Source organism: Meriones unguiculatus, chromosome 1 (genome assembly GCF_030254825.1).
Source record: "Meriones unguiculatus strain TT.TT164.6M chromosome 1, Bangor_MerUng_6.1, whole genome shotgun sequence".
In the NCBI taxonomy this organism is placed as follows: Eukaryota; Metazoa; Chordata; class Mammalia; order Rodentia; family Muridae; genus Meriones; species Meriones unguiculatus.
This window is the reverse complement of record NC_083349.1, coordinates 2,158,916-2,183,020: the sequence shown is the minus strand read 5'-3', so window position 1 is coordinate 2,183,020 and position 24,105 is coordinate 2,158,916. Positions and strand designations below refer to the sequence as shown.

Below are 24,105 nucleotides of genomic sequence, written 5' to 3'. Positions count from 1 at the left end.
GAGCATGGCCAAGTTTAGATCTTTCCATTCATATGGAATACCTCACCCAAACCCAACCCCCAGCTTCCAGGCCTGCTTTTTTAATAGTATTCCTGCTTTTCTAATAAAAACGCCTGTCAGTCCTGGCTCTCGTTCTGTCCTCATGAGGGAAGATCTCAGTGTGAAACTGCATTATTCAAAATGCTCATCAGCATGCCCTTGACACAGCAGCACAGGAATAGTTCACATCCCCACCCAGAAGTTTTGCTCAGGAGCAGCCATATGACTTGCTTTGGCCACTACAGCGTAGGAAGAAATGCCGGGCACTGTGAGTAGACCTCAGGGCAGCGGTGGTTCTGTGTCCTTGCTCCTGTCTGTAATGCAGCGGATAACTGAGAGCAACACATTGGGGTTGGTGAACTGAGCCTAAGTAACTGATGGGGTTAATCAGGTCCTCATCAGGAGGCCCTGCACCCCCAGACTTCACAGTCACCTGCGCTGGAACATGAGGCCAAAGGAACACACCTGCCCGTCTGTTCCTGGTTCGGAAGGCCTGATTCTGCCAGGCCTGCCCTCTGGCTGTGCCTGGGTGTTCAGTACAGTTGCTTTGCTCTCCCAGAGGCCTTGGCCTGGGATGACAGCACTCTAGAACTTGTCACCGTACAGACATGACCCACTGAAGGGTGAGGAGTGGTGGTTTCATGCTGAATGTGCCATTGCCTGAAAGGACACGCCATCATATAAAATTACTTTTATTAAAATAGAAAAGCTTTCTAGTATTTTGCTGTATACTATATATAGGATATACATACAATAAAGTCTAGTATTTTGCAGACATTTAGACAGAAGCAGGCAATTGCAACAGAGGCTACATCAACATCAGCACTGAGATCCTGAGAGCTTGAAGTGCCCACGTTTCAACATTTTGGTATAACAAGCATTTTGCTATATTTCAGGGGTACATGTAACAATGAAAAATACTTCATGTAAAGTCTAAGTTCAGATGCATACAAACAGGTATTACATTATAGCTTATTTCAAACTGTGAAACATTCAAAGTATCCAATTTCTTAGACAACATGCAAACATTTTAATATTTAGCCTGACATTTTAAATATATAAACCACATTCTTTATAATTCTATATAAAAAGAAGTCAGACAGTTTATCCACACTGTGCACATCACAAAAACAAAATGTGTCTTCATGAACAGAAAGTATGGAGCTAACACACATGATTGTCATTTTATAAATATGGCTATTCACCTTCATAATAAAATTTAAAAATCATGTACTATTTACATGAACTACTAATTATCTTAATTTTTGGCAATTATATAGTAGCAGCAATCGGTTTAAAGTCTGGTATTTAAACTCTCTGAACTTGGTGAGGGCTCACGAGTGTCTGTGGACAAGATGCTCAGAGGCAGTGAGGCTGCCTGTTCACAGGCACAAACTGGCAACCACTGAGAGGGCCATGTGCAAGGCAGGGACATGAGTGCCACTCGGTCGACATTAGAGTCCTGCCTGACATCTCCGTGGAGGGAGCCTGATGGGCCAGCGATGATTTCAGAGTTTTCTCTCCTTCCACGCCGTCACAACAGTCGGCTTTTACCAGCCCTCAGCTTCTAGACACAGAGCAGGCACAGCGGCGGCCTCCCAACCCTTACAGGAAGACTGGAGCTGCTAGGACAGGAGCCCAGCAGCAGAGGGGGCTCCTCCTATAAAGTGACCATCTCACTGATCAATGATGGCAAATTTCTTTTGAGGAAGCAAAATGTAAACTGTGGCCCAGGGAACCACCAGCGAGAGGCACCGTCTTCCATTACACTGGGAGAGCTTAATTTATCATTTTAAAATTCAAGGCAAAACCCCTAATATTGGCAGATTAAAAAAAATACTGTGTGGTGCTAAGAGGTGACATGTGCTTTTGCTTGGCCATCAGCTAGCAGTCCTGAATGTCTTTCACAAGGTGGGACGGCTGGGTGGAGGGATGCTTTGCAGCTTTGTGCGCCGTCAGGGAAGAGTCCAGAGCAAGTGCATGGTGAGGCCCAGGCTGAGGAGCAGAAGCTGGGAGTGGAGGGGAGGCCTGTCTGCACTGGCCAGCGATGGGAGGCTGCGGGAGACTTGCACCTGGGAGATGATGAGGGCGGAGAGGGGCACGTGGGACGCCAGTGTGGGGCTGTCAGAGTTGATGAGGGACTCGATCTTCTCCGCCTCCTTATTGCAGGCCTCGATCTGTAAGGGAAAGACCCTTTTAGTGTGAAACCTCAGAGCCGTTAACAGTCCAGTCAAGCAAACTCCAGGCACAGGTCAAAAGGAGACTGGCCTGGAGGCAGCTTGCTCTCTTCTGCCGTATTGTCCTCGTCAGAGGTACAGGTAACTATGGTCTTAACTAATTACACACGTATAAGCGCATTAATGGATATCAGAAATTGCAGTCAACCATTTTTGGTTTTGCGCCCTACCATACACTGCTGTCTCAGTGGACGTCACTGTTACAGGCAGACCCAAGCACGGGGATGCTTTACCCCTGCTGTGAAGGCGAAGTCAGAAACAAGCAGCTGCAACTGCGTCCTCTACCCCTTCCTTGAGTCCCTTGAGAGGCTACCTCTCATGGACTTAGGGCAGCAGCAGAAGTACTTAACACCCACCAGAAGTACTTCATTTTGAGCAGGGTCTTGCTATACAGAGCAGGCTAGCTTTGAATTCACGATTCCCTTAACTTAGCCTGGAGAGACTGGAGCTTTTGTGCCCCGTGACACTGCCTTACTCCCCTGGCCTTGGCAGCACCATGATGGAGTGTGCCTGGCTTCAGCCCCAGAATAGTCATTCACAGGCTACCTTGCTCTTCCTCTTCTGCCCTTTCCAACTCCCAAAATGCTCCCATTTCCTGGCTCCTTAGTCCTTTCCCACCCCTGGTCTGTATCCTGCTCTCCCACTGTTAAGTCCCCCAGACTGTAAAGTGACTCAATGGCTGCCCAGCGTGTGCTGAACCCCACCTGCAAAGCTTTTGGATGATGATCGACAGGAATAATCAGGATCACAATTTCTGACTCGATGCTCAAGTATCCGAACACATCACACTGTGGCACAGACACGTGCATGCGGATCTTCTGAAGAATCTCCAGAACTGTTATTGGCTTCTTGTTTGTCACCTGGAAGACATTTCCAGGATCCCCTCTAGGCTACTTTGCTTCAGCGGCAGCTGACCAGGCTCTTAGGCCAGTGCTCTCAGCACCAGGTTTGGCTCTGCTGGACACAGTCCTGTCTCCCAGTGCAGTGGGGTTTGGGCTGCCCACAGAGGTTTACAGCAACATTAACACTCACCGGAAGTAGTTTGTCTTGAGCAGGGTTTTGCTATAGAGACCAGGCTAACTTTAAATTCATGATCCTCTTAACTCAGCCTTGAGAGCTTCAGGGTAACTCTGTACCAGCATGTCTGGCTCAGAAGTACAGTTTATTTATTTAAGTTCTTTTTAGTGAAATAGCACCCCGGATAACTGAATATGGCCTTGAACTTCTCATCCTCCCACCTCTACCTCCCAAGAGCTAGGATATAGGCTTGCATGCTCCACTTTATCTATCTATCTATCTATCTATCTATCTATCTATCTATCTATCTATCTATCTGTCTATGTACTAATTTATTTATTTATGAGAGATAGAGACAGAGACATACACAACCAGAGGACAATCTGGATGTCATTCCTCAGCAGCTATGGATACCTACTTAAAAAAAAAATTATTTTCTTTTTATTATGTGCACATGTATCTTGTATGCGTACATGGATGTGTGTGCAGGTGCCATGGGGTCTGGAGTTGTGGGTGGTTGTAAGCTGTCTGATGTGGGTGCTGGAAATCAAATTTGAGTCTTCTGAAAGAGCAGTAAGAGCAGCAGCACTTACGCGCTGAGCCATCTTTCATTGACCTGGGCTTGAGCCACAGGAGTATGGTGGGCCCCACCTGTAATCTCAGAACCGGGGAGTCCCTCCAGCTTGCTTGCCAGGCAGTCTAGCTGAATGAGACACATCCAGGTTGAGTGAGAGATCTTGTCTCTAAACACAAGGCAGAAAGTGACTGAGGAAAACATCCAGCTGAGCTCTCTCTAGCCCCATGTGTGCCTCTCAGAAAGTGAGTGCTCTGACCTGGAGGGCGCAGGGAACCCAGTCCTGTGGAAACAGTCTCTCAATACAGACAGGATGGGTTCCCCGGGCAGTGGCAAGGTTTGGCCTGTTGCATCACTAGAGCCCTAACTGCCCAAAAGGGAACAGCAGGGAAAGGGAAAGATGAACGGCAGGGCAGGCAGCTCCTCCGGGATGGGTACTGGGGTGAGTAGGAGGCAGAGACCACCTGGCCCTGGCCCTGCTCTTTGAGCTGGCAGGCACATTTCCTAAGAAAGGGTGTGGCAAGAAAATGCACAGGCGCAGTCAGCCAACTGGGTGGCAGGCCCTGCTCTGTTGCTTCTGGGCGGCTCTGGGGACCAGGCTCTTTATTTACACACAGGGACCATAATGCTGCTCTCCAGGCTTCCTGAGAAGTTTAGCAATGTACTTTCAACAGCACCTGGAACACAATGCAACTTACCTTAGCAATAGTGTCCAGTTTTTCTTTGTCAAACAAAACCCGTAGCATCCCCGCACACAATGGGCAACAAGCCCCTGTAACAGAACATTATTTTGTGTTCAGAATTAAAACAAAGAGAACCCAGCATTACCGGTAAAGTGGCCAGCTTCACTGCAGCCTTCACCTCCCTTCTTGGTGATTTTATCTTCAGCTGTGCTCAGTGACCAACCCGGGATCCTACCCAACATCTGTGTTCACCAAAGTCATCCCTTCTCCCCACACCATCCTCCGGCAATGCTCCGGCTGAGGCGGCTAATCTCATGCCGCATTTAACAGAGTTCACCGTGCAGTTCAGCAGCAGTCCTCCCGCCAAGTCCTCACCACCCTCGTTCAGCCTCACCAGGCAGTTCTGACTTGACAGTTTGGATCTGCAGGGAACCTCATGTCCCTTCTCTAGGAATGTGGCCTCCAGGAGGGCGGAGGCTTCATTTTGTTCACTGCTGGGTGCTTTGAAGGATGTCCTGAACCCAGTGGAGGCTCGGTGGATCCCTGATGAGCTTGCAGTGGAAAGCTGGGAGACCCAGAATAACCTGTACTGACCAGGCTTGGAATGGAGGCTCTTCTGTGGCCTGTCTCACTGACGAGCATGGGTGTAAGGCAAACTGTTCCCCCAAACTGATGCTCCCAGGTGCTGTGACTACACAACTGAGCTAAGGCAACTCTTGATTACAAATGTTTGTGTTCACCAAAACATGTCAACTATCCATTCAGCCATTAATTAATTTGGTTTAAAACAAGTAAAAATCTATGTGTTTAATCCAGTAACCCTAGTTCTTTAAAATTTAAATACTACTTTACCTGCGTATATATTAATGCCTTGTTGGTAAAAATTTGCTTGAAAAAAGTTGCCATCCTGTTTTCTTTTTAAGTTTTATATTAGTTATTTTATATTATTTATATTATATTATTTATATATTATATTTATATTATATTATTTATATTATATTATATTATTTATATTATATTATATATTATATATATTATATATTATATATATTTATATTAGTTATTTTATATTAGTTATTATTCAGTTTTATATTAGTTATTATTCAGTTTGTTTTATGTGTGAGTGTTTTGCCTGTATGTATGTACATGTACCAACAGTGTGCTTGGTGCCAGAGGATGTGCTAGGAATTGAATCCAGATCCTCTGCAAGAGCAACAAGTGCTCTAACTCTGGGCCGGCTCTCCAGGCCCTGCCATCCTGTTTTGATGTCAGCAGAACAAACACTATCTAAGGCAATCCAGAGCTTTGGCGTTGGTTCGGAACAATCAGCATACAGGTCTCTAACTTTTTATTTTGGAGAGGCTCTTATACTGTACCCCAGGTCGCCTGTGTCATGGACACTCTCCCTATCTCTGCTGATCACAACTTTTCAGAGTTCACAAACTCTCTTCTCAACAGCCCATTTTCTGGGGGTGGATCAGCAAATCTCCCCCCCCCCCCCGCCCACCAGAGCCTGCAGCTCACCTGGTGGGATGATGGGTTTGCAGCCTATGGCTGAGCGCGAAGGACACTTCACAGCAGCACACTCAGCCACGGCACTGTATTCAGAGAGGACGCCGACAGCCTGGCAGGGCCCCGAGTAGTCAACCGCCACGCGATCCGAGTAGGCGGCACACACACTGCTGTAAGTCTCACCATTGTGCCCACAGACGGGCTCTGCGGCTCTGCAGAAGGGCTGAGGAAAAACAAGCAACTTTTAGCCTGGGAACGCCTATGGAGTATCTGTCTAAGTGTTGAGCACAGAGACGATGTCCCTATTTTCAGGAAGTGAAGAGACACAGGCTATAAGTTTTGGGGCCCCTCTAAAGCCCCGGGTAAACTGAAAAGTCTTTGAAACTTCGGCTTATTTCACCGAAACCGACACAAGATAAAAATGTCCCCTTGTCACTCCTTCACCCAGACTACTACTAGTGGTCACGAAGGTCTGAATAAAAATATTGCTCTTCACGAAAAGGTGGGACCTTGCCATTTCACCCTGGGTGTGAGAAAGGGGAGGGATGGGCAGAGAGATGAGAGAGGAGACACATTCCAGACCTACTGGGTAATTAGGGATAAACCCGAGAAACGCCCCAGCTGAGCTAGGGGGAACCGGGTGAAGGGGAGGAGCTAGAACAGTCAGTGTCCCTGCAAGCAGGACACCAGCAGCCAGACAAGCTGGAGGACTTCCCTACCACAGACAAAGAGCACGTCCAATGTTAGTGGTTTGCAGGCAGGTGACGCTGGCCCCAAGGTGGGAATCTCCCAGGAGGGTCGGCACAGAATCAGGGAGGTCAGGGGAAGCTCAAGGAGGCTGTCCAATGAAGTTATTCAATGTGGAAGACTTCATAAGCCTCAAAGACAGAGGTCGGCCTATGTTAAACAATCTGAGAGGTTTTCATGTCACAGCATAGTGGGAGAAGGTGGGAAGCAGGAAGTGGAGGGAACAGTGGGGATAGCACTTTCCTTTCTGATTTCCCTCCCTCCCACCCTCTTTCCTTCCTTTTTGGTTTTTCAAGACAGAGTTTCTCTGTGTAGCCTTAGCTCTCCTGGAACTCACTGCGTAGACCAAGCTGGCTTCAAACTCATAGGGATCCGCCTGCCTCTGCCTCCAAGCGCTGAGATTAAAGGTGTGCGCCCAAACCCAGCCTGGTTTGTATTCTACGGTGGCCCACAGAAGTGTGGAAAGATGAACAGCAGTGACCATACAGGCTGTGAAATCCTTCTCAGAGGCCACACTCCCCAGAGTTAACACACTGCTCCTTTCTCAGCAGACCGCTGCACTCCGCTTGTCTGGAGAAGATCATAAACTGACTTGATGTCCTTGGGTTTGGAAACCAAACAACGTACCTGGCAGGGGCCCCTGTAAGAGAGGCTTTTTCCTCGTTGGTACAAAGTGCAGAGATTGCTGTGCTCCATGTGGTCTGTGTCACACACAGGATCTCGGACCTGGTCACAGGTGAGCTGTCTGGGCACACACTCATACTGGCTACATCCAAATTTATCAAAAGTTGTCAGGCAAACTTGTGGTTTGGGCACACATCTGAAAATGATGAAAGTAGCAGGTGAACCATAAGCAGGAAGGAACAGTGCTGGGGCAGCAAAGCCCTGGCTGCCAAGCAGGACTCTGAGGAGAGCCAAGGCTAACAGAGTGTATACAAAGGACAGTCGGATAGAAAATGGCAGACACACTGCTCAGAGGGAATTAGTGGCTGAGTGGTGAGGCCTGGGCACACACAGAAGAGTGTGCTCTAACTGGAGCCTCGTGAGCAAGGAGAAAAAGCAAGCAGGAGAGGCTACGGGAACAGCCACAAACCAGAGGTGATGTCCTGGGATGTGGGGTGGGGGAAGGTACAAGCCAAGGACTCACGTTGGAGTAAAGTGCCTGATGTGAGACCAAGCGTGGGGTCCACACTAGAGGCAATACTCGGTAACCACACATCATTTTCAGAAGCTTTATTTTAGGCAGCTATTCACGCTGGCCTGGAACTTCCTATACAGAACCGGCTGGCCTTGAACTGACAATGATCTGCCTACTTTCTGGATGTAGGATTAAAGATGTACTCCACCATGGCTAGCTACGTACTTAATTTTTAGCTTGATTAACATGAGTCCATCTTAATAAAGGCTTCACTTTTTATACTAAAAAATTCAGCATTTAAAAAAATCAGCTTTTATGCCTGCTTGGGGGGCGGTGATGCTGGGTGCTTATGATCTGCAGGGGTGCTCCAGAAGCAAGTCCTTCCGAGCAACCTGACAAAGAAGGCATGGGGACCAAGGGCACTGAAGAAAACTTGTAATCTAGGGAGAAAGCAATGGATCCAGTTGAGAAAGCGGGAAGAAGAGGGCTGGGCTGACGGGACACTCAGAGATAGAAGCACACGCCTGACTCCCCCAGTTTGAGGCCAGAACCCACGAGGCAGATGCGGCAGCACACATGTGTAATCCCTCACGGGCGGACGGGGGTAGAGACAGGAGGCTTTCCCAGGGGGCAGGACAGTGGCAGAAGCCAAGCGAGAGACCTCGCCTCAAACAAGGCAGGACACAAAGCACAGCTCCTGAGAGCCATTGTGTGGCATCACACCTACACTCACAAGCACACCACATACACACATATCATACATAAAAACCATGCACACACAGAATTTTTTTAAAGGAAGTAAGAGGATGCAAGAAAAGACAATCTCTAAGTAAAATTTAGTAAAATGATCAAAGCAGGGATCTGTTTTGTTTGCTAGGTCTGAATGTTTAGAAAAATGTCTGGCATATCAGTAGATATTTGAGGGAATACACCATTTTCTTAAAAACAAACAAATAGCCCACAACTGCTTTGAACAGATGACACAATTGATGGATAAAATGAAAAGGTGTACTGAGAAAATGAAAAAGTGTGATGTCATAGTGTGCAAAGTAAGCCCCTTCTCCCACACATCACGTCCCAGCCTCCAAGCTCCCTTCTCAGAGGCAGCTGTCTTACTCATTCCTTACTCTCCCAGGGATAGTTTACCCACTGAAAACTGCTCAGGGGCTGGAGAGATGGCTCAGTGGTTAAAGAGACACGTCTCTTCCAGAGGAGCCTGGTTGATCCCAGCACCCACAAGGCAGCTCACAACTGCCCAGAATTCCAGTTCCAGGGTTCTGATGCCCTCCTTTGGCATCTGCGGGCACTGCAGGGACACGAACACAGGCAAACACTCACCCACAGAAAGTTTTAAAGCCCCCCAGAGAGAAGGTTCTTGCCCTCTTCAGCCCCTCTTGTATTTATGTTATAATATTTTTTTGTCTTTGCAAATAAAATAGATACAAAGTGGCACACAATTACAGTTTTAATTTTCATTTCTGGCAACATGAGGAAGGTTAAGGGTTGGTGATAACTGCTATATATTCCTCAAATTCACTTACTCTCTTATGAGTTATATACAGATTGCATTCTTTGGTCTCTCTAGTGCTGACTGAGTTCTGGGTAGTGGAATGTGCCTGGCAGTAGTGGCGATGATATCACCTCAGCAGCTGGCTCATGAAAGCATCTCAAGAGAATCCTCCACCAAATCCCTTCTCATATCTGCTGGCCAGAAGTAGGGTGGAGTCGCAGAGGTGGCAGAGTCACTGCAGGGCGACCCCAAGTCTCTGAGATGGCTAGTGGGGGCCACCTGCTGAACATGCCAATGGGCTTCATTTCTTCTATATGTGAAATAACTGAATTTTGGTGATCTGCATATAATAGAGTTTCTTAAACTTTAATAAAGAAACACATCCCCCTGCCCAGGTGTTTAAGAACCATTCTCTTTCTTTTTCTGTATCATTTCCTTAGCCCTTAGATCATCACCTGTTTTCACATTAAGTTTATATTCTTCACACGGATTGGTTAGGGTTCTTTCTCTGTGACGTTCCTCCCAGTCTGTCATTAGTTACCAAGCTCCCCCCGACCCCGCTATGAGACTTTCATGTAGCTGAATTTTCAAACTTTTCTTTTATATGGGCATTCTATCTAAAAAGACCTCTCTACGTGGAGATGTAAAGCAAGACAATCTTATTCAGGGTATCCACCGGTAGCTCTCAGTTTCGTTTCTGTTGTAAGAATGTGCTGGTTGGTTTTTACTGTCTGCCTGACATAACCAAGAATCACCTGGAAGAGGAATAGCTACATCATGTTGGCCTTTGGTCATGTCTGTAGAGACTGTCTTGAATGTCCCAAGCGTGGACAGTGCCATTTCACGTGTGGGGCCCTGGACAATGTAATTGGAGCTGAGAAGCAGCAGGTGGGCAGTACAGACAGGTGGTTAGTCCTCTGCTCCTGCTTGGGGACTGAGCTTTAGGCTCCTGCCCTGCTCCCTTGCTATAATGGACTGTAGCCTAGAACACACCCTTTCTTTTCAAAGCTGTGCTCATGCTTTTCAGGTGCTTTGTCACAGAAACTGAAGTGAAACTAGAACCTCAACCTCTGTGAGGCATGTGTCTGATTCTTTGCTACTTCATTAGATGAGAAAATCTCCCTTCTTATCCTGTGCCCGAGTTTTCAAGACCAAGAAGCAACTTTCTGTACAAACTCCTTCATCAGGAGAGAGCTGTGACTCTGGGATGAGGCATGCTCGAATCTCAGAGGTAGACTCCAGGTCTGGAAGGCTGAAAGCTACAGCAGCCACATTTGTCTGGGAGCCACCACATGGGGATCCATCAAGGCCAGCTTACTGTCATCTGGCTTGGTGAGGAGGCTGCAGAGAAGGGAGTCCAAAGCCAGGTAACATCAGACAACAGCAAAGCTGAACTCTCTGAGCTTCCTCATGCCTAACTCTGACAACGCGTGCTCTACTGGGAGAGGCCATGGACAGCGACTAACAAGGTATCCATCCTCTCATCTCCGGTGCCACCCGCCCCTGCCCTTTCCTTACTCTTTGCTTCAGTTTTATAGACCCCTGAGTTCCCGGCACACACTTCTGCTCCTGCTGCCATCTGACCTCACCTACGCCAGCTTTCCTCCCTAACCGTCCTGCTTTTCACCTCTGAGGCCCTGGGCCTTCCCTACCCAGCTGCACTGATTCCTCTACATATGCACTCCTAATCCTGCAGCCGGGAAGTTCTACGAAGCTCTCTGTCCAGACTCGACACCATTTAGGACAGAGACAACTTTTTTTTTCTTGAGACACCTCAACATGTAGCATGTCTTTGAACTCATAATTCTCCAGTGCTCCAAGTGCTGGGATCACACCATGAGCCACCAAGCCCAGGCAGACTTCTTCTCAACCCACTTTTGTCTTTTTCTCACGTGGGACATACGCAGTAGATACTTTACAAGCGATAATCTGTGGCTGAAAAACAGAAGCAGCATGTGGCTTACCTTTGGCTTTTTGGGCAGAGGTTAGGATTACACGGATCCTTGGAGATACAAGGTCCAAACTCAAACTGATGGTCTTGGAGACCCACACAGCGAGCGATGCAGGCACTGGGGTAAGTGCGTCCATTCAGTGCGCACACGGGGACAAACTGGTCTGCACAGTTACAGGGCAGACCTGAGGAGAGGAAACAGCCTCAAGTGAACATGCGCTCCCTTCCCCGTGTGCTGATGCAGGCAACTAACAAACCATGTCAAAATGGGACTGTACATTAACTTAGGGAAAACAAAGACCAATCTCTCTCTGACATAGTTCTGTCTGTCTGTCTGTCTGTCTATCTATCTATCTATCTTCGAGGCAAGATCTCACTATGTAGCCTCCCAAGTGCTGGGATCTCAGATGTGCACCACCATGTCTGGTTCTGACAGAGATTTTAAAGAGAGTTAAGCTCTGAAAAGCTATATTTCTGCAACATGACATTCTTTGTTCTTTTCTTTTTTTTTATTTTATTATTTTTTTTATCAGTTACATTTTATTAACTCTATATCCCAGCTGTGTCCCGATCCCTCATTCCCTCCCAGTCCCTCTCTTTGTTCTTTTCATTGTTATTTATTAGGTGTCTTCAGACACTGACCCAGGTAGAAATAGGGTTATAGGTAGAAACAATAAAGCTCATTTCTCCTGACCTGGTACATCAAACTTGGAAATCAGATAGCTTGGGGGATTTCCTGAATGTTAAAAGATAAGCAAAATAAGACAGCTTTCAGGACTCTCTCTCTAAGTCATGTTTGGACAGAGGCACTGAATACCCAAAAATATGGTACAGTTTTGGGCCAGCAGAACCCTTTAGTTTGCCGGCTAACCTGGTATTGTCCTCATTTACTCCAGAACGGCAGGGACCACACACTATAGGGAACATGGACCCATACAAAAGCATGCTTTTAAAAGATGCTGTTTATAAATACACAGTTTATGACTCCCATCTCAGCCTCTCTGTCGTCCACTCTCATCCCCACATCCTTCTGCGGCTTCTCTAACAGAGTAAACCAGCCTCATCAGAAACCAGCAGACAAGGGAGAGCCAAGTGCTGCTGACACCAGCCACAGGGTGAGGCAGCGGCCACTGGCGCTCACAGCGGAGGGCACACCGCACACCTAGCTCTGCTGTCCTCCTCACTGGTCTGCAGCTCTTTCCCCTTTTCTTCCAATGGGCTGGCACAGGTTAGTAAATCCTCTCCCTGTTCCTCTCCGCCTGTGGCGTACTAGCCACCGCAGAGAAGGAGTCAGGCTGCCCCTGCACTGGTAAGAATGGGGTCAGGCAGAGCTACCTAATACCACTTTACTGAGAACCCAGGCTCTTTCGTCCCGGGGAAAGCAGACATGAAGAGATGCCGTCGGACAGTGCTGCAGACACTATCAACTGCTGCTCTCCTCACCTCCTCACCAGCTTTTGCATCTGCAGGTGCTGGTGTCGGTGTAACCAGGCACCCTCCAGTATGGTAAAGTCGAAAAAGTAGTGCCTGACCCTGTCTGGGGGCCTATGCAAGTCAGTGAGCAAGGGAGGCTGAGAAAGAGCCTGACGAGAAACACACTCGGAAAGCACACGGGTGCTGAGGCACTAAGACACGACTCCTTTGTGAACAGGAAGAAGCAGAGATCCGGAGAGGAAGGTATCTTGCTTTCAGATTTGAAATCCATGCACCAGGCACATGTGCAGTTAAAACATGCCTGCACAGCCTCGAATGGAAGATGAGTGCAAAGAATGGCAGCCCTGGGGGACACGGCCGCCCGCGGCTACCTGTGAAGGCGCGCCGGTCATCATCCGAGCTGTGCTCACTCAGGCAGAGGCGGGTGGAACACACCAGATTGCCAGCAAAACAGGAACAGACGTTGCAGTCAATATTAAAGGAGGCTCCATGACCTGAAAGAAAGCATCATCTACTCCCGGTACTGAGACACAGACCACAGGGCTGTGACAGCCTCAGTGGATAGAGGTGCCTGCTGCCGAGCATGCGCACCTCAACACGTACACGCAGGAGAGAACCAACTCCCCCACATTTTTCTCTGACATCCACAGATGTGCTGTGCACAGACACACATATACTAAAACAAACAAACAAATAAAACAAAAACCCCATAAATTAAAATTTAATTGTTTGAAAGTTTAAAATTTTTAAAGTTTGAAAATTTAAAAACCTACCCACACACTACTGTGTGTGCACACATGTGTGGGTGCATGTGCATGTCGCAGTGTGAATGTGCAGGTCAGAGGACAACTTTGCAGACTGGTTCTCACTTCCAGGGCAGGTTCTGAAAGCAAACTCGGGATGTGAGGCCCGTGCAGCAAGCAAGCTCCCGGGACCTCAGCAGCCCCGGCTTACAAGCACACCATGTCCAGCATTTTTACATGGCTTATGGGGAATCAAATTTAGGTTGTCTCAGAGTATTCAACCATCCCCCAAGCCCCTCACAAAGTTGCAGAACATCAATTCTTGAAAGAGGACTTCTGAATATATAAACTAGGGGCTTAAATCTAAGCTATTTATTTTGAGACAAGGTCTCACTGTGTAGCCCTGGCTGTCCTTTGTGGACCAGGCTGACCTTAAACTCGCAGAGATCTCATGTCTAAAAGGCATTCTCAGAAACTAGCTTTATTGTCCTCAGATAAACACTCTCCCTCCCCATCTCAGTTTCCTTATATAATTCAGGCTGGCCTGGAGCTCACTGTGTCACCTAAAGTGGCTGACACACAGGATCACAGGCGTGAGCCCAGAGCCTGGTGGACAGACGTCATGAGCATCAGCTGTGAATGGGGGTGGCAATACAGCAGCACCTCCGCAGAATGGGGGTGGCAATACAGCAGCACCTCCGCAGAATGGAGGTGGCAATAACAGCAGTACCTCCACAAGGAGGACTCTGACGGTTAAGGGAGACAGTGTGGAGGAAGGCTGCCACCATGACTGGCACACAGTCAGATTTCTCTGAGATTAACGACCAGGCCCACTCGGGAGGCCTCCAACAGGGCTTTTTAGAAGTCCTAGTTCCTGCTGGTTGTGGTGGTACTTGTCTGTAATCCCATCACTCCGGAGACAGAGGCAGGAGAATTATTGCACATTCAAAGCCAACCTGGGCTATGTAGTGTGCTCCAGGCTAGCCTGGGCTATATCACAAGATCCTGTTTCAAACAACAACCACCCCCTTCCACCCACTCAACTCTCTCTGTCCTTCTCTCTGAGTTTTCTGTGTGGCTTAAAAAGTACTGTCCTAGAATATATGATTTATAGACTGTACTCTTCAGCAAATGAAGACAACCAGCCTCATGATGTAGTAAGACCAAACACGATATGTTCAAGACTCACTTTTTCTTTTCCCTCCAACAATGCAAGACTTCTGGAGGTCGACACAGTGCATTTCCATACAGTTTTCCAAGAGGCCGCTTTGTCCGCAGGAACAGATCTTATAACAGCCAACGTCCCCTGCAGACGATGGCACCTGGATCAGCGTCCCCTGGCGGACAATGAAGTCAGAAGCTTCTCCCAATTTGCAGCCTGTATAGAAATACAAACAAAACCAGAACAGTGAACTGACAATAATTGTTCTAGTTTCACGTTCAACATACTTTATAGAATTCTTTGAGAACACTGTAGCTATTAGAGATTGTAAGATTATGTTACAGAGCTGGAGAGATGGCTCACCAGTTAAAAGCACTGGCTGCTCTTCCAGAGGACCCAGGTTTAATTCCCAGAACCCACATGGTAGCTCACAACCTTTATAACGCCATTGGCCAGACACCCTCTTCTGGCCTCTGTGGGTACTGCGCTCACATGGTACACAAGATAGACACTGGAAACACACACACACACACACACACACACACACACACACACACACACACACATTAGGTTATAGAACTTACACAAAATTAAAGAATTGACTTTGCTCACTGGCCAAAAAATATATCCTCTCAAATAAAAATTCCGTGTTTTATAAGTGATTAAGGACTTGTACCCCAAAGTTAGCTACAGTTTAGTACCAAAAATACTGTGAAGATTTGGCTAAACACAGTAGTATCCATCTGTAATCCAGGAATCTGGGGAGCTGAAGCAAGAGGACGACTTGGGCTGCCATGTGGTGAGACATTAGCAAAAAACAAAGAAGCAAGCAATAAAAACACAGCTTTTTATTTCTGTGGGCTAAACATTTGGAAAAGGACAAACTGCCTTAAATGAAGTATATAACGTGACTACTTTTAGACTAATCTTTGCCAGTACAGTGTTTGGTGGTGGGATATAATCATACCGCTGTAAATCAGCAGGGTGCTCATAGTATCATAGTAACCATAGCATTTCTTTACCTGCTACAGAAGAAAAAAAAAGCCATGGACAATGGACAGTCTGTTTTCAAACATTACAGCATGGAAGGCAAGATACAAAAAGTTGGCTTGAGCGTCCCTCTTGTTCTGTAGTCAGGAATGCTGTAACTCACTACGACAGCCAACTTTGCGCTGAGAGCACCGGTTTACAATTTAAATGACAACTGAAATTCTGTGTGTCCTTGTTTGCATACATACATTTTATTGGAAACCCTTAAGCAGTGCAGGAGAGTACAGTAAAGGCCCCTGCCACCTGGGTACAACGGCAGCTCCCCTAGGAGAGGCCAGCAGCATGCCCCGTGGTCGTGGTCGGCTCACACTCAAAGCCTTCGTCTCTTACCTTGAACACAAGAGTATGGAAAGCAGGGCTCTCCAGATGGACACCCTTTCCGGTTCACCTCACAGAGCTCGTTGGCTGGGCAGGGATTCGGGTTACAGGGATGAGTCACTTCTTCTACCATGTTACCTAAAGCACTCGGCCCTGGAAAACCCAAAACTGATCAGTGTAACGAACCTAAAGTACCAAGCCTTCAAGTTACAGGCTTCAGCATGGCTGGGATAGAGTGGGGAGCGCGAAGGCACAAAGCAAGGCCTGATTCTAACAAGCCCTATCAACCACGCACTTGGATTTCCTCATCATTTGCCAGTTTATCACAACATACCCAACCTTTCATTTATTAATGGGATACCTACAATATCCTTGGAAGATCCTGGCTATTGATACAGTAATGGACAAAACAAACAAGCTAACATGGAGTTAATATCTGGAAGAGAATACGATAAACTCTGATAACTTAAGTAGTAATCAAACACATTTGATTTTTGGTGATCAAGTATGTGCTTATGTGTAAGAGGCATAATTTCGCACTTTGGGAATAATAAATGGTGATCTGTATGGCAACATGAGCCCCATAACACAATTGTATCTGCCTTCTACGACCCTGTCAAGGAAGGGTGGCATTTAAACAGAGTGTCCCACCACATGAGAGCACCCTTTGGTTTCCCTCCTATTGGAATCAGGTGTGCCTTACACACACCTGACTGCTCTAGATGCTAGGATCCGGAACACACAGGTGTGCGCACTGGCTCCTCGGCCCGCTCTGACTCCGGCTGGAAGACCAGCGGTAGGAGTGTCACTCCGTGCAGCTTCCCCTGGAACTTGACAGCCATTTTCCCCAGGTCACAGAGGGCCAACCTACCCGGCACGGGTTTTCACTACCGGTCACAGAAGTTAGGACCTGTGGTCTCTACTGCCAGCTACACGCTCACCACCTTCTCTCTTTGTTACCGGATCCTTAATTTTATTCTGGGTGGTCATGGGCCCAAAGCTAAAAGATCAGCCACCTGAGTTTTCCATTCAAGTGTATGTGTCCCCTGAGACTAAGGACAAGTCTCTCCTCCTCCCTCTTCCCTTTTACCAATGAGAGTGTGACAGTAAGTCATGAAGTGCCCCTGAGCAGAGTGGAGAGCTAAAGGCCCAGATCCCTGCTGTCAGCACCACCACGACCACCCTGGCCTACTTGCCTCTGGCCTCCCTGTGCTTCTGTGTGTCTGTTATTGGCAGTTGGGCTTACTCCTGATGGGAAAAGAAAAAAAGCTAGTGTCTCTGCTGACCGGCTAGTTTATGGCTCTGATGGCCCTTGGTGGCAGCCCTGACACCATGTGCATTGGCCTCAATTATCAAGGAGACCATTCTGGAATCCCTCAAGGTGGTACTGACCTACTGTCATGCTTTAGGCAGAAGTATCTGACAAGGGGAGAAGTGAGATAAGTTCCACTTCCCGTATACAAGCCCAGAAAATAGCTCTTTCTCCTCTACTGGGTAAGTCCAAGCCAGGCCTGGCTCAGGTCCTGATACTTGGATGACAATAGCTGACAGCTTCCTAGGGGAAATTCCATTTTCTGGTCACCTCATGAGAAACAGCAATGATTTCTGAGAATGCATCCTCCACTTTGATCCTTAAAATTCCCGATTGGTAAATAGTTCATACTTCCTCCAAAAGATAAAACAGAACTAATTTTAAGATGATCTGGCCACTTAGGAGAGCAAAGTCTGGACCCTGGGTGAGAGAGGAGACCTTCCCTGTTGGATGGCACTGTTCTAGTAGCTGGAGCTAAAGGAGAAGTGAACTGCACATAGCCTTTCTGCTTCCCAACCTCAGGTGTCCCTGCCTCAGAGTCCCACTGGCATCGGTGCCTACTCATTCTGGAACCGTGAGTCTTACAAACTCTTCCTCTCTTAAAATGTTATTGTCTGACATTTGGGTGACACCAAAAAGAAAAGTAGCTAATTCAGATGGCATCATCAAACAACACATTCTCATCTGGGGCAAAGAGCAAGGACAGAGGCCATGAGAGAAGCATTTGAGCTCTAAAGCCAACCAGCACAGTACTTACTGAGGTATGTATCCAGAGGTATACAGTTCTCCAGGTCATCTGCAGGGGACAGAAACTCACAAATACTTTCAGCTGTGTGGTCTTCAGGGAATTTGTTCTGGTCTCCGCATTTCTTAAGAATCTCTACACAGTCTGATCTTAAAAGAAAAATGCATATTTGGATTCACGGCCTCATCTCATGTTGTCTAGTCAAAACTACTGAAGCTTCACAGATGTCCTCATCACCTACCAAGCTCTCACACTGGCTGGAGTAAGTCCCCTGAATGGCGGTCATGGTGAACTCCAGCTGCACAGTAAATTCAAAGCCTAACTTCCTGTACTCTGAGATCAATAGCCCTGTTCCAAATTTACACTTACTGCTCCAAGCATGGCATAGCTTCTACCACCTTTAAAAGAAACCTGAGCTAGGCTTGTCTGCCTTGCAAACTGTATCCCATTTTCAGGGCCAGGTGTCAGTTCTTTCCTTTCCTCTCTTTCTCATCTCACTATCTTTTTAGTTATCAGCACTAAGGTGTTTGGCTTATAACAACCAGATAGTTCACGACCTTGAACTTTTTTCTTAGTTTAGGGGCTGGAAAGATGGCTCTGCAGTTAAGGACTCTTGTTGTTCTTGCTAAGGACATGGGCTCACTTTCAGCACCTACATGGTGGCTCAAAACCATCCGTAAGTCCAGGTCTAGGGGGATCCAATTTCCTCTTCTGGCTTCTGTGGGCATTAGGCACACATGTGGGGCACATATATACACAGGCAACACATTCATACAGATAAGATACATACATCTTTTGTGTTGTTTTTAAATTTAGTCTTGAGTTTGTCTCCTTAGTTGGTTTTCTAAGGGTACATCCTTCCTAACTATGGCCTTTGATTTACCATCCCAGTTAGACCTCATCCTCTCCCTTCTTCAGCTCATTCTTAAGCCATGTCAGAAAACTGATTAGAAGACAGGCATGACAACTCATGCAAGCAATCCCAGAGCTCAGAAGGCTGAGGCAGGAGGTTTGTTATGAGGTCAAGGAGACTCTAAAATCAAAACTAAACCAAGTAAGAAAATCACAGAACTGATCTGAACAGTTAATCGTCTAAACTAAGCAGTACTGAGCCACACACAGAGATTAGACAAATCTAAGACAAAGCCACGGTGCTTTTTCAAGACCAAGTTGATACAGTTCTCCAGGTCATCTGCAGGGGACAGAAACTCACAAATACTTTCAGCTGTGTGGTCTTCAGGGAATTTGTTCTGGTCTCCGCATTTCTTAAGAATCTCTACACAGTCTGATCTTAAAAGAAAAATGCACATTTGGATTCACGGCCTCATCTCATGTTGGGATTAGTATCAACTTGGTCTTGAAAAAGCACCGTGGCTTTGTCTTAGATTTCCTAAGTAACCTTTCAAAACTGTTTACTAGGAACAGGACCTAATGACTAGTCACCAACTCTCTCACTCATCAAGCATTTGTGATTAATGCTGACTGTGTGCTGAGATGCTAACAGACATATAATTGAAGCTGCAAAGGAGAAAGAGCAGAGAGCAAAAAAGGACAATGGCATAGAAAGTAATTCCAAGTCAAACAGAACGTGAGACAAGAGCACAGTTAAAACTACAGAAGAGCTGGAGACGGCCCAGTGACAAGTGCTGCCCACCAGGCCTGGACACCTTGAGCTGGCTCCCTGAACATACCACACACTCACTGAGGCATGCACTCATCCATATTCTCCCTTTCTAAACGTAAAAGTGGTTTTTGTCGTTTGTCTGTTTGGAGTATAAAAACAGGGCCAGGAGGATGGCTTGTTGGATAAAGGTGCCTGCTGTGAGCACTGACAACCAAACAGTCTCCACCCCCGTGCCACTCCAAATTGTCCTCTGATGCCCAAATGCTCTCTAATTGGTATACAAAGGAACATACACCAAATAAATGTAATAAAATGTTACAGTATAAAAATGTAATTGTGCACTGAAGGTATTTAGAAACTGCTTCTTGAACTAGATTCTATAATAAAGTCTGAGTGAAGTTTGACGGGAATTTGCACTAAGGATAAATTAGTATCAGCCAAAGGAATGTGGGAAGACTCCATAAGAATGTCTGGTATTTGAAAAGAGCCAAGAAGGGCAGGCCTCGGGAAGAAGATGGGGGAGCATACTCCAAGCAGAGGAGGAGAAAGTGTGAGGGCATTGCTGGGAGGAAGGGCACAGGCCAGGGGAGAACATTCTAAAGAGAGGCTCAGATAGGGATCAGGGAGGATGACTTACTTGCAGATAATGCTTCCTCGGGATTTACTGTGGCAAGGTTTAATCTGCAGGGAGCACGCGATGGCCTTCCACATTTCCGGCTGGCACTTTTTAATATCGAGGACAGGGATGCTGATGAAGGGCATCTTTATGCTCCCTTTTTCCCACAGCTTCATGTCACTCATGGCGCCCTGGTCAGACTGAGCATTACAGCTCCTGAAAAGCTCCGTTGGCCTAACAAAAGAAAAGAAAACAAACAAACAAACAAACAAACAAACAAAAAACCACAGTAGAAGGAATTGAGACAAATTGTCTCCTGGAAAGAAGCAATGAGTAAAATCTTGATACATTCACATATCCAGAAAATCTGATTTTCTTAAAGAAGAGACTACCTGACCCAGCATGAGCTTGCAGCTTCAAGTGTCTGAAGACTCAACGTGGGCGAGATCAGGATCCTGACTGCATGTTTTCATCTAACATAGGTTCTTATGATGCAGTTTAAAACTGCAAGGTGCTTTGGATATGACTAATTCCCCAGGCCATCTCTCTTTATTTCATAAAATAAATGAGTCTGTGTCCTTAAAACTGAGGAACCCAGGAAGTAGTGGTGCGCACCTTTGATCCCAGCACTCAGGAGGCAGATTTCCAAGTTTGAGGCCAGCCTGGTCTACAGAATGAGTTCCAGGACAGCCAAAGCCACAGAGAGAAACTATTATCTCAAACAAACATTCCCCCCCCCCCCGCAAAAGGTTAAAACCAAACAAAACAAAAACCAAGCAAACAAACTGAGGTAAACCTAAATAACAAAATGTACAATGTACAGAGTCCAATGTGATTTGACAAGTGTATGTCTCATAGACACACATGTAAATGAATAATGAAACATTTCCACCACTCCAAACAGTTCCCTCGTGCCCCAATGAATCACCACACATCAGACACTCTTCATATATACAGCAAAACTAAAAACACACACACACAAAAAAACCATAATCTTTTTGAGATTTACCCATGTTGTTGTAATATCAAGCATTTCATTCCTTTTTATTGTTAGATAGTATCTATTAATAAATGTTATCTTTTGTGAAATGCTTTTTTCTGTACTTAAAAAAAAAGCTGAGGTGCTGGAGAGTTGGCTCAGTGTTTGTGAGAACTGGCTGCTCTCACAGAGAACTCAGGTTCAGTTCCCAGCACCCATGGAGCTCAAAATGGGAGGCAGAGGCAGGCAGATCGCTGTGAGTTCAAGGCCAGCCTGGTCTATAGAGTGCATTCCAGAACAGCCAGAGCTTCATAGTGAGACCTGTGTCAAAACATCCACCCACAGAAGACAAGAGCCCTGCACATGACATATAACATTTCTATCATGCTGATGTTTCCTGATGCCCTGGTTTCCTGGTCCTTATCCTCAGATTACTTTTGCTTATTCTTAGACTGTGTCTGGAAGCACAGAAAATACTGAGCTTCTCTGGATTAATGTAAGCCCATTCATATTTGGGCATCTTAGGAGTTTGCCTTTTTTCTGTACACTACTCCACTCTTTGAAACGCCATGGTAGGTTATGTTTTGTTTTTCTCATTTTCTTGGTGGATGTTTTGTACATAATAGTAATAATAATAGTACATAATAATAATAATAATAGTACATAATAATAATAATAATATGTGTGTGTGTGTGTGTGTGTGTGTGCGCGTGTGTGTGTATCTATACTGCTGGCAAACAGAGACCTTCTTGGACTATGCCTTCATGTCTCCTGCATAAACAAATGCTTCTGAATAGAGTTTCTGGGTAACAGAGTTGACCCAAATTACTTACCTAGCTGGAAACAGTGAGACTCCCACACAGCACATGCTTGCCAGTCTTTCTGTCTAGCTATTCTAACGGTCTGAGGAGGCATCCACAGAGGTTTCGCTTCACACTCGCCAGGACTAGTACTAGTGGAACTTTTCATGCACATTCTTTTTTAAAGGCACTTTCAACAGCCAACTCTACGGCATTCAACACAATGCTCCGAGATCTGTGCATACTGTGGGAAGGCTAAGTCAAGCTGACTAATACACACCAGCACAAATGCTTTCCCCTGTTTTTGTGGTAAACACATCAAATCTATTCTCTTAGCAATGTCACATATGCAATATACTTATTGGCTGGAATCATCATCTTTTTTTGTTGTTGGTTTTTCAAGACAGGATCTCACTATGCAGCTCCATCTATCTGTCCTGGAGCTCACTCCGTAGACCAGGCTGGCGGAAGCAGCATCTGCTCAGTGAGTCACTGACTTAATTCAAAGACAAATCTGAGTACCCTGAGGTATGAAGGATAGTGAGGAAAATAAGGGGCCAAGAGCTGAGCATGGAACATAGCCACAGCTAGTGGCTGAACAAAACAGAAAAGGGCATCCAGAGCACAAAATTACAGAACTCCATCATTCCCAGTGATCTATTCTGCAGGGAATGTTTCCACCGGTGCAGCAGGGAGAGTGACTGGAGGCACCGGGTAGGATATTCTCTGGGTTCCCAAACCTTGAACCATCTGTAGATTAGAAGAGATTTTGCAATCATACTTTCTTTCCAAGGACCATGCAGAAGGGCAGAACATTTCAAGATGAAATCATAAAGAAATACGATTACCCTAGAAGGCACATCAGAAAGTGGTATTTACTTAAAACAGGTAAGTTAATGATAGTATATTTCCATTTTCATGTATAATAATTTTCTTACCTATTGTTAAAGTTCGTGCAGTAAGTAAGGTTTGTACAGCCCAACTGGCAAGGTTCCCGGACATCAGCTAGACATGTCAACATGGACACCTCCACCGGATTATATTCACAGATGCGGTCAAACTCCTGCCAACTCTGTGTGTTCCCCCAGCTCATGCTATAAAGTTTCGTGCACAGTTCCCTAAAACAGAAGAAGGAACGCAGAGCATTAGAGAGATGCCTAATGAAGATATCATCTGTGAAAAACTCCAATTCTATTAACTCTATCTTTAGGAAGATAAAGAAAAGAACCCTACCATTAACTAGCTTCTGGAATTTTGAGCCAGGAAAAGCCATCTTCTCCATGAAAAGTGGCCTTTCAAAACCATCACGGGTGGTGGAGAGGTGGCTCACCAATTAGGAGCTCTTCCAGGGGGCCCAGATTTATCCGAGCACCCACACGGCACTTCTTCTAAGGGGTGATCCCTGCACCCACATGGCAGCTCATAACTATCTGCAGTTCCAGGGGACCCAAATACACTTTTCGGGCCTCCTAGGGCATCAGACTTGCAGGTTGTGTACAGACATACATGTAGGCAAAACACCCATACAAATAAAAATTTAAAAGAAACAGAAGCCAATGTATATATTAAAAAAAAAATCATCCACAGGACAGATTGGGACTGAGACATGGCTTAGTGGGTAAGGGAGCTCAGCATGCAAGCCTGCTACCTGAGCTTGACCCCAGCACGACACACAGGCAGGAAGAGAGAATGAAATACACAGTTCTCTCTCATCTCCACACAGATTTTGCGGTATGTGTACCCATCCCACACTCCACCCCAATAATAAATAAATTCAGTAAATAATTTTGCAAAAATTAAAAAAAAAATCATCCGGCCCCCTCTGCCATGATTGATAAAAAGCTGAATACTACATTTTATAGTCCCTTAAGGTGTTTGTACATCCTTAATTCTGGTACAACTCTTTTCTCCCAT

At 46.2% G+C, this 24,105-nt stretch overlaps 1 protein-coding gene across 1 annotated transcript in view; it reads right to left on the bottom strand.

Moving 5' to 3' along the window:
* Positions 1-715: 715 nt before the first annotated feature.
* The window catches only part of Reck (reversion inducing cysteine rich protein with kazal motifs), a 70,288-nt gene continuing 46,898 nt past the window's right edge, over positions 716-24,105 (bottom strand). Inside the window, exons 10-21 of the mRNA XM_060378667.1 lie at positions 23,130-23,309; positions 20,434-20,646; positions 18,185-18,321; positions 16,128-16,268; positions 14,775-14,963; positions 13,214-13,336; positions 11,422-11,593; positions 7,437-7,629; positions 6,075-6,285; positions 4,566-4,639; positions 2,981-3,136; positions 716-2,216 (exon numbers count right to left, since the gene is read on the bottom strand). Of these exons, the coding sequence (XP_060234650.1) occupies positions 1,995-2,216; positions 2,981-3,136; positions 4,566-4,639; positions 6,075-6,285; positions 7,437-7,629; positions 11,422-11,593; positions 13,214-13,336; positions 14,775-14,963; positions 16,128-16,268; positions 18,185-18,321; positions 20,434-20,646; positions 23,130-23,309 (2,011 nt within the window). The 3' untranslated portion in view covers positions 716-1,994. The remainder of the gene's footprint in view (positions 2,217-2,980; positions 3,137-4,565; positions 4,640-6,074; positions 6,286-7,436; positions 7,630-11,421; positions 11,594-13,213; positions 13,337-14,774; positions 14,964-16,127; positions 16,269-18,184; positions 18,322-20,433; positions 20,647-23,129; positions 23,310-24,105) is intronic.